General features: G+C 49.8%; 1 protein-coding gene and 1 pseudogene across 1 annotated transcript; both read right to left on the reverse strand.

Annotated features, from left to right (window-relative positions):
* Window positions 1–2,817: 2,817 nt before the first annotated feature.
* Window positions 2,818–4,963, reverse strand: LOC125532070 (annotated as a pseudogene).
* A 2,924-nt stretch (window positions 4,964–7,887) lies between these two features.
* LOC125532071 (putative receptor protein kinase CRINKLY4) lies at window positions 7,888–9,527 on the reverse strand. The gene is made up of 2 exons (XM_048696245.1): window positions 8,560–9,527; window positions 7,888–8,353 (listed from the first exon to the last, which is right to left on the reverse strand). The coding sequence occupies exons 1-2, from the start codon at window positions 9,525–9,527 to the stop codon at window positions 7,888–7,890; spliced, it is 1,434 nt and encodes a 477-aa protein (XP_048552202.1).
* Window positions 9,528–10,544: the final 1,017 nt, after the last annotated feature.

The raw sequence follows: 10,544 nt of genomic DNA on the forward strand, positions 1-10,544 counted from the left end.
CGAGTCGCGACGGGGGCGGCGCGGTGCGGAAGCGGCAGCGGCGTTAGGGTTTGGATCGGTTAGGCTGATACCATGTTAGAAGGGGCAGAGGGGAATTGGCGTAATCCGATGGATGTATTATTGAGCCTCGCGGGCGAGTATATATTGAGTAAAAGACTAAGACGCCTCTTCTAAAGATAAGATAAGAGATGAATTACAAATTCTAGACTACCAAACACATATAACCCAGATATATCTTTAACAATGGCTACTAACAGCATGAGCCACACAACCTGAGTGTTCAGCTAACCAGCCCACGAACTAACGTGCTCTGGAAGTTAGCTGATAATTATGTCAAACTAATGTGCTTAGGAAGTTAGCTGATAATTATGTCAAACTAATCCAGAAGCATGTTCTCAGGTTGTCATTTAAATGGATTTGTCAGTTGCATTATTTGTATCAAATCTGTGATATGATGCTAGAACAAATCACTCCATTACTAATCTATAAGCTGTAAAAGTGGGTAACTTTGCTGAGACAAAAACAAGTTGGGCATATATGCCAATGTTATTGCGAGAAACTGAGTTACCAAATAGATTATGCTTATTATATCTGATAGATATTGTTCCTGCCTCTTGTTACCTTTTTTTAGCAAACTGTTGACACATGCACATTTTTACAAGTTCTATTATATGTCCACTGCAGGGTAACCTTGAAGGGAAGCTTGCAACTTAAGCTGCAACCAAAGATTATAGAAAATGAGGTCTCTTCTTGTGTATATTTAGTTGATGCACTTGTGTGTTTTTAGATGTTGCACCTCTGTTTTCATTGACCTTCGATTCATGTATGTAAATTCTATGGAACTGTATCCGAAGACATGTGAATTTGTATCTCTGGTTGATGGAAACAATTGATAGTGATGTTTCTATGTTCTAAATATTCTGAGTTATGGAATAGCTATGTATAAAACCATTGATTTTTTTTTTTGTTTATTGGGTTTCTTTTTCTCCTGATGGTTATGTATGACGGGGATATACTATTTCCCTGGTTTGCCAAACCTAACGCCTATTCCATCAACAGACAGGCATAGGTTATTTTCCCTATCAAGCTACCCCTGACGGCTAACCCTAACGGGTGGCCAATAGGAAATACTTTTCCTGTCGGTACACCCTATTTTCCTGTCGGTTTTGGGCTCACAGAAAAATATCAGTTTCTGGTAGTGTACGAGCTAACTACATGCACGCCACACTAAGGTGCTTCATCCAAACGCTTCGGCCGCGCGCACACCGCGGCCACCCGCAACAGACCGCTAATTCACCTAGCTCACGCAACTGTACCGCCCTGCCATACATACACATGCACACACACGCACGGCATGCACGCACACATGCTACACACACGGTCGTGACCCAGCCCCGCAGACTCGACCCGATCTGGCGCACTGAGCCGGTTGTCACCATGCTCCATCGCGGCTTATTCCCAACAGTCAATTGTATAAGTATTACTTTCTGTCGACATGTATAGTTTTAGGCATCATTCTATTTTTCTTAGGCAATGAAGCTGCGCGGAGCATTTACACATATAATGACAATCATTTTATTGCTATAGTATGTATCAAACTTTTTGTCATTTGAGAATTTGATCTACTGAGTGTTAAACTGAATGCCTAGAAGGAGGCATAACACAACAAAGGCAAAATGATGCGCCCAAATATTTTTGTCATTTTGTGAGCCACTTGAATCAAAACGGAGCACAACATAATCTCCGTACGGAATACACAATTTTCATACAAAAAGACAAGATTATCGGAGAAGGAAAGGGAGCACAACACCAGTAGAGCTCCAATATAGGGGGCTGAGAGCTCAGATCCCCTGGTTTCCCGAGGACAAAAAAGCCCACCACTTGATACTAAGAGCATCTCCAACAGTCGCATAAGACTTTCGCGCGCTAAAATAGTTTTAGCGTGCCACTGTAGCACTTTTAGCGCGTTGGACTCAACATTGGTTTACCAGATGCCAAAAACGCGTGCCCAAAAAATCACGCAGTGCAAATTGTGAAGCGCGCGTAATTAGGCGCCCTAAATTTGCAGCATACGATAGCACTTTTAGCGCATGCCTAAACCATTTTTGCGCGTGCACTATTTTACAGCTTCAGTTGGAGCTGTCAGACGCCCAAAAAACCCGAATTTTAACGCGCGGAGCAGTTTTTAGGCGCCTGTTGGAGATGCTCTAAAGTACTTCACTTCTGCATAAACCAGCAAAAAAATCTGCATAGATCACACAAACTTATACGCCCTATTGTAGACCTAGCCGGAAAGAGCGAGCGACGTGCTCGGACAAGAATACAGTTGAAGGGTACAAGCGAAGGAAAGAGATGTATGGCATAGGAAAGCCGCTGTGCCGGGATTCAAACGAGATCCATGGCCAGCCGGAGATTGGCTTTCTCTTCCCACACATCCCACGGCTCCAAGCCACCCAGCTTCCTTGTCTCGGCTTCCATGGACGTTGAACTCGGACGAAGCACTGGACACACCCCATTTTGCATCCGAGAGAAGGAGAGCAGCGAGATGTGGTATGGCATTGGCATGCATGAGTGAGCAGCGTGCTTGCTACATAAATTTTGTGGAGTGCTCTAGCTGACGACAAGGTGTCGTACGCTATTTTCATTACTCAACTGAAATAACACCAATAATTTGAATACTGACTGATATAGGAAAAACTATCCATTTAGTAACCGCAAACAGTTGACAAGCTACATAACTAAAATTAGCTAGTACATGCTCCGGAATTGTTGTCATTGCCCTCGTGTCTTAGTTAGCTATCCACGCGTACGTGGAGATTATTCAAACTTCAAGCAGTAATCCTTGAGCTTCACGCAGTGGTGATGGCGCGCAAGTTTGAGCATGCTCGACGCGTTCTGTTTCGAGACGGACTGACCAAATAAGGTCTCGCATTTGTCCTTCATCCTGTCCAGCTTGAACCGGCACGCCGCAGCGAGCATGTCCCCAGCGGTAGTCATCACGCCGTCTCCCGCAGCAAGGGCTATGTCTTCCAAAGGAGGCAACTCGTCAGTGTAGATGAAGTGGAGCATCGCCTTGAAGACCGCAGCCTTCATATCATTGATGGGTACAATGTCCTCCTCCTTGTTGGCGGCCACAACCACCATGTAAAGGGCCGGGGACCGTATGGCAATGATGAGGCTATGTGCGTGAATTTCTCTCTTTTCAAATAGGAACGTCACATCTGAGCCCTTCTCGCTCACTAGCAGCTTCTCAAGGTGACACATAATGTTGGGCGGTGGCGCAAGAGTCGTGTCTTTGATACAGGATGAAATGGCACTAACTAAGAAATTGCAGCGTATGGTTAGAGAGCCATCATGTGCTAGGTACTGGTACGGTGACTTGGTGCCTTCAGCGCCCATGAAATTTGAATACCCCCATGTTGTTGCTTTCCTGCTTAAATCGTCTTACGATTGGCCGCAACTTGCCACCAGGGTCATCCATCCTCATAAACAGGGCTGCCCTAAGACCAGCGGTTCCTGGATCAGTCAACAATTTGGCGAACACGGAGATTGTCTTTTCCTTTACTGATACCTTTAGCTTCCAGTCATAACCTCCTATCTGAAAAATATCCGAAAAGATTGTTTGCTTGACACTATAGCTCCTTCGCATGCTATCGAAGTTGGGGATCCTCATCTCATATGTGCCGCGGACAACCTCCGATATGTTATATGTCGACACACTCTTTTTCTCTGGTCGTCGGCGGCTGGTGTTGGCGCCCAAGGAGGAGTCATTAGCCGCTAATTTACGTTTGGCTACTTTGTCCATTACATCTGCTGTGAACGACCAACAACTTTCCTCTAGCTCCTTGTACTCCTCCATGGCCTTCACATTGGCATACACGTCGTCATCGGACGCCAAGTAATCGATGCAAGATGCCTCCAGTTGGCGGCAGCTTAACCGTCCGTGCACCACCATCAGCGTCGGCGTGACAGAATCCACATCTATGCTTTCAGACAGTATCTTGTCGCACATGAGCCTTAGCTTCTCTAGGTCGTAGCGATCAGCGGCAACGAGCAGGTCAAGCGCCATGTCCACACGACGTCTCGCCGCACGTTTTTCTTTGCAACCACGTTGGCTTCTCAAAGCCACATCGCTAGCCTTCCTTTTGATGTTCAGCTTATCGGTGTAGATGAAGCGGAGCATGGCCCTGAAGGTTGAGGCGCTCATGTCATCGACCATGATGTGACGGGTGGTACCCTCTCTCATGTCACCGAGGAGCTCGGCGGCGAATACCGGTGACCGCATGGCAAGGACGAGCCTGTGCGCCTGGATCTCGGCCTGCTCCACAACGAACGTCACGTCCGGCAACATGCATGCAGGTCTTGTACTCTTCGACTCCGACGAGAGGAAAAGAAGCTTTTGCATATCCTCGGCGATGCCAGAGTCCTCCTCCTCCTCCCGGAGGACCTCGACGGTGCATAGGATGGTGAGGCGGTCGTCTTCCATGTAGTGGCTCTCATGGCTGCGGAACGCCTCTGGCACCGACAAGGTCCAGCTCCTGCCGGCCTGAGAAAGCTGCCAGCTGTTGCCGGACCAGACGTGGAAGGTGTAGGCTTCGTCGCTCTCCCACACGGCGGCGGGCCACCGGCCAAGCGGGTCCTCGATCCTCAGGCTGGCCTTGGCGACCACGGCGTCGTCGCTGATGTAGGCGGTGAGCAGCAAGAGGGCGATAGAGGCGAGGTGCCCGTCGTCATCGAAGCTGCAGTCTAGAGCCCAGTTGTGGCCGCCGACCTTAAAGGCGCCGGAGAGGATGGAGTAGTGGGCATTCTTGGCCAGCGCCTCGCGAGCGTTGTAGCCGACGATGTGGAACTCGTGCTCCCCTCGGACAGAGGACGCCGGCCTGCGTGCTGCCGTCTCTTCTTGTGGAGGCGGAGCGGCGGCCGGCGGGGTGGACCGCTTCTTCCATGGGCAACGGCGAGTCATCTGCAATGCTGACCGCGAGCTTCCTGGATGTATTCCTTCCGGTGGAGTATACGATGGATTGCTAAGGGGATACATGGGATTATATAGAAGCTAACCTATTCCCATGTACGAGCCGGACATGGATGGAGATAACCAATGCAAAGTTTCTTGTCCCGTGTAGGACTCCCCATCCGAAACGACTCGCAGTTCCAATCGGATTGCTTTAGGCTCCGTTCGGCTCGTGTGGTCCGGTTTTATTTTCTGTTTTATTGTTCTTTTGCTTTTTTCAACAGTTTCTTTGCTGGGTTTTCTAGTTTTCTGAACGTTTTTTTCTATATTTTTTACTTATTTTTTTAGAAAGGGTTCTGTGTGCATTTTAAAATTGTTCAGTGCGTATCACAAAAAAATCGCTGTACATAAAAAAGTTCACTCTATATTAAAAATGCCCATCGTATATTAAAAATCTGTGTGTATAAAAATGTTCACCGTATATTAAAAAAATCTACTATATCTAAATAGTTAGCCCCCACTACTAGGATGCCTCTGGTAACTCCATCAGTCAAGCAATGAAATAATTGTTTTGCCGCTGCTGTTGGTGACTGCGGCTAGGTAGGTAGCTCTTTTGATATTTTTCTTTTCATTTTCAGTATTACTTTCCTCTTTATTTATGAATTGGATCTCCCTTGTAGTGGTTTATGTACTGTAGCTTCTACAATCTCGAGTCTTAACCCCTCAAGGTGCTAAAGTAAGTCCCCCCTTATCTATCAAACGTGTTAAATAATCTCCATCTTGCCCATATATCTTGCATGCCATAGTTATTGATGATTAAATTGTTTCCCATGTTTACAATATAATCTGACGCGGTCATTGGATCCAAAACCCTACTGTTTTCCTTGTGTATAAAGCATTTGAGGCTTTAAGTTACACAAAAACACTATTACTACCAGTGGACCTATTTGCACATTCAATTATTTTCATGCGTACTGTGCATGCATATGCCAACAGTTGCGGGGTATCTACTAGTGTTCATCATATAAAAAACATTGTTCGGTGTGTGTTTAAAAAAATATTCACCATAAATTTCTTTCTATAGTTCCTAGAACTATAAAAAAGAGAAAGTGTAAAAGAATCACTAATAAAAGAAAAACCATACTAGAAGAGAAAAAAAATGTAAACAATAGATAGAAAACCGAAGAAACCCATAAAAGGAAAAAGTCTGAAACAATCTGATATCTTCTTCTTTGTTGGGTCGCATTACAATTTGATTTTGCTATATATGTAGAGGAGGGAGGATCACGTCTGCTACGGCCGCCTCCGTCACCCCAGGGGCGGTCAGTGCGGGGCAAGAGGCTAGAGAGCGGTAACGTGCCGCCGCCGCCCCGCCACCATTGATGGCCGCGGCGGCACCGCAAAACCCTTTAGATCGGCAGCAACGCGTGCATCGTCTTTTGTCCATGAAATGAAATGAAAGACCAGCGCGACATGTTGTGCCGACGCTGGTGTCCCTCTGTTTGCGTGCCTTACTTAATTGGGATGATCATTAAGGACCCCGAGTAATAGTCAATGTTAGGTCTAACCTGGAACTTTCTCTCTCTCTCTCTCTCAGAGGTAGACGAAGGAGTACAAGAAGATAGTTTTCTGGCGACTAATGCTCTGGCACTCAAACCGCCTTTTTTTTTTGCTCTTATCGTCAAAACAACCAGCTTACGAGTCTTTAAGTAATAGCCTGTCGCACGCATGCATAGCCGGTCCACCATGCTGGCTGCTAGAAGGGATAGAGGGGGATTGGCGTAATGCGATGGATGTATTATTGAGCCTTAGGGCGAGTATATATTGAATACAAGACTTGAAGGGTATGACGCCTCTCCTATAGATTAGGTAGGAGACGGATTACAAATTCTAGACTACCAAACACATGTAACCCAGATATATCTCTAACATCCTCCCGCAGTCATAGCGGTAGCGTTGCGAACAACATAAGCGTTGCGAACAACATAAGCGTTGCGGACGATCAGACTGGAGAGAATAGCATCCGACGGCTGGCATCCCCCCGCATTCGTAGCGGGAGCGTCGTGGACGGTGTCAGGTCGCGGATGTGTTGACTGTAGAGGAAGCCGTCGAGTTTCTCAAGCGAGGTGACAGCCCTTTGTGTCGTTGTCGAGGTAGCTGAGAGCATCGGTCGTGAAGCCGTGGTGGAGATAGCCGTGCGGAGAATGCCGTGGTCCATGTCGAGTCGGGGTGGCCGATGTCGAGGAAGTCGCCATGGAGCCACAGGTGCAAGGAGGCGCTGAGTTAGTCATGGACGCAGTGGTGTTGAGGTAGTGGTGCGCCGGGAAGAAGACGGTATTGATGAAGCTCCGCGCCGGGTTTTGTCAGACCCAGGGACACGTCGTAGACGAAGGCACACATCGGTGTTGCCAGCACCGGGCATGCGTAGACGGACGAAGACGAAGTTGACGAAGCGCCGCACCAGGCTTGCCAGGCCAGGGGACACGTCATGGACGAAGGCACGCATCAGTGGTGCCAGCACCGGGCATGCATATACGGGGACCTGCACGAGCTGTATGCCATGTCGAGGAGTCGGAGGGGCCAGCAGAGAAGGAGACTCGACGACGGTTGTGGCGCCAATCGGCATGGGGCCGATGTCACCGACGGTGGTTGGAGTAGACAAAGTGGTCGGAGAAGATGACGACGACGTTGCTGACGAGTTGGTGCTGGACGAAGACGAAGGGGGTGGACTGACGGCGCGGCTTCGGTGAGCGAGCGGTAGCGGCGCCGAGGAAGTAGAGCGGCAGCAACGGACTGAGGAGGCGGCGGTAGCGGTGCTCGAAATAGGCGAGGAGAACCCAACAACGTGACAAAGACCGGCGCAAACGGCGCCAAGGGAGGAGGCGCACATCGCATACGACGGGAGCTAGCTACTCTGTCAGTGAATCTGCTTAAACTCACAATTGTTTCATAGGCTCATTATTGCGTATGATCCCGAGTGCCTTCTCCAGGTTGGCCACCACGTTTGACATGGCTGGCCGGTCCTTGCCGTGCGGCCACAGGCAGAGCCTCGCCGTGTGTGTCACGAGCTCGAGCGCCTCCAACTGTCGCAGCATGGGCTGCAACTGCAACACCGGGCGGCCGTCTAGCATATCGTGCAGATTACCGTCTCGAATGACCGGGAGCGTGGAGTCCACCAGGGTCACGACGTCCTCGCCCTTCACCCGGCCGCTGCTGACCGGCGGCCTCCCGGTCAGCGCCTCCAAAATGACAACACCGAAGCTGTACACGTCGCTGGCCAGGTTCATGCGCCCCGTGCACCGGTACTCCGGGTCGATGTACCCGGGAGTGCCGACGACCTCCGCAACGAGCTGGTCCGCCTGCAAGACCTGTACGCTGACGAAGCCAGATAGGCGCGGCATCGAGTAACAGTTGGTGTCGAGGTGGATGTTGGACGAGCTCACGAAATGACAACACCGAAGCTGTACACGTCGCTGGCCAGGTTCATGCGCCCCGTGCACCGGTACTCCGGGTCGATGTACCCGGGAGTGCCGACGACCTCCGCAACGAGCTGGTCCGCCTGCAAGACCTGTACGCTGACGAAGCCAGATAGGCGCGGCATCGAGTAACAGTTGGTGTCGAGGTGGATGTTGGACGAGCTCACGTTGCCGTGGATGATCGCGCAGCGGTGCAAGTGCTCTATGGCCCGGGATACGCCCAGCAGCACCTCCACGCGGGTCCTCCAGGACACCGTCACCGGCGACGAGCTGGAGACACCGTGCACCAGGTGGTCTCTCAGCGTGGCGTTGCTCATATGCCCCTGCTCGTAGACGAGGATCTTACGCTCTGCCACGAACGCGTCGTCCACGTCTTGCAGGGAACCGGCAGAGGAGCAGCCCGGCATCTCGCCGTCGCTAGTGTGCTCCGGAGAAAACATTTCGAGGATCTTGTGCTCCTCCATGAACGCCTCCTCCACGTCGTGGAGGGAGGCAGCCGAGTAGCAGCCCGGCACCTCGCCGGTGTCTTCGGGAGGAAAGATTCCTAGGATCTTGCACTGCGCTGCAAACGCGTCCTCTACGTTCGGCTGGGAGCCAGCAGAGGAGCAGATCGGCACCTCGCCGGTGTGGATGGCAGGAAATATCTCGAGGAGCTCCGCCACGAACACGTCCTCCTGCTCCACCTTCCGCGGAGCCGGGGATCCGGGACAGGAGCAGCCTGGTTCATTGAGGCGGCGGGCGATGGCGGCGTAGCTGATCAAGGGGAAGAGGCTGAGGTGGGAGTCGATCCTGGCGTTGACTGACCTTAACCTATCGGCGTGGATGCTTGCCCGGAAGAATTGCTTGGCGGTGCTCCGCTTCTGGAAAGCGACGATGAGGTCGTATGCCTGTTGCAGCATGTCGATCAGCTCGGCCAGCGGCCGCTCCAACTCCGGGTCCGGCGGCAGGCCATGCAGCACGTGGCCGATCGTGGGCAGGCGGTCCCTGAGGTGGTCGTACTCCACCTTGTTCTGGCGCGCCGTCTCCACCACCCGCTTGATCTTGCCTATGATCCCCACCGCGGCCCCGACAAGCTGCGTCGTGCTGACCGCGATCTCCATATGACACACTGTACGCTATAGTCGTCCCAAGAAGAGGAAACAGAGGTAGAAGAAGTAGCTAGAGGAGTAGCATGCATTGATGAATGTGCCTATCAGACTATCAGTAGCTAATATATACATATAGCACGTAGTTTGTAGTTTTTTTTAACGTGAAATTCATATAGAGCGAGTCGCTTTGGAGACCAAGTACTAGAGTAGTACGTACTTAGTGCCCACAAGTAGCTAATTTAGTGGAAGTAAATTAGTGCCCACGAGTCCTACTGAACTTTGATTCTTGGAGAAGATGCTCTCACGTCGTGGAAATTCGGAGGAAATTCCGCAGGTGGAAGGGCGTCGTCCACGTGGAAGACCGTGAGCAGTCGGGTCCTCCTCGCTACTCTCGATCGATCTGCACCCTTGAGTATATTGGTCAGCGCTGATCGTACGGTGGACCCTCCTCAGCCCTTGATCGTAAGGCGAGCGCTGACTTCAGCTTACAGCGCGTCCCTTTCACCACCCACCCTCACACGCGTTTGCTTCACCCACACACCATGTTGAGTACTCTCTCCGTTTTAAATTACTCGTTGCATAAATGAATGTATGTAAAACTTAAATACATCTAAATACATCCATATCCGCGACAAGTAATTCGGAACGGAGGAAGAGTACTTTACTACTTTCTTATTATTGAACCGTGTACTAGGACTATAAATAAACCGGTCAGCCGGCCAACGCATGTCATCTGTGGTAACCGTAACCGTGTATAATAGAGAATACCCCACGCGTCGTTGAGGGAACTGATGATGATAGAAATTTAGGTTGATATCATCATAATCAAAATTAAAAATAGTTATGATTTATTATATTTGATCATGTATCGTTGTAAAATATTCATTGAAGACAAGTGGAATAATTGAATGGTAAACAGTTTCCTATGCATGGTTGAATATTGTGGTGAATTTTTTTCCATGCATGATTGCATGTTGTGATGGGTCTTTATGTCATTCATAATTGTATGGTAAAATGCACTAGTAGAAA

This window comes from Triticum urartu, unplaced genomic scaffold (assembly GCF_003073215.2).
Source record: "Triticum urartu cultivar G1812 unplaced genomic scaffold, Tu2.1 TuUngrouped_contig_8962, whole genome shotgun sequence".
NCBI classification, from domain to species: domain Eukaryota; kingdom Viridiplantae; phylum Streptophyta; class Magnoliopsida; order Poales; family Poaceae; genus Triticum; species Triticum urartu.

Excerpts from the sequence above, each read along its gene's own strand:
- LOC125532071 (XM_048696245.1), bottom strand. The coding sequence starts at position 9,527 with ATGGAGATCGCGGTCAGCACGACGCAGCTTGTCGGGGCCGCGGTGGGG. Across the intron at positions 8,354-8,559 it reads ATCCACCTCGACACCAACTG|GATGCCGCGCCTATCTGGCT; the intron begins TTACTCGATGCC and ends CAACTGTTACTC.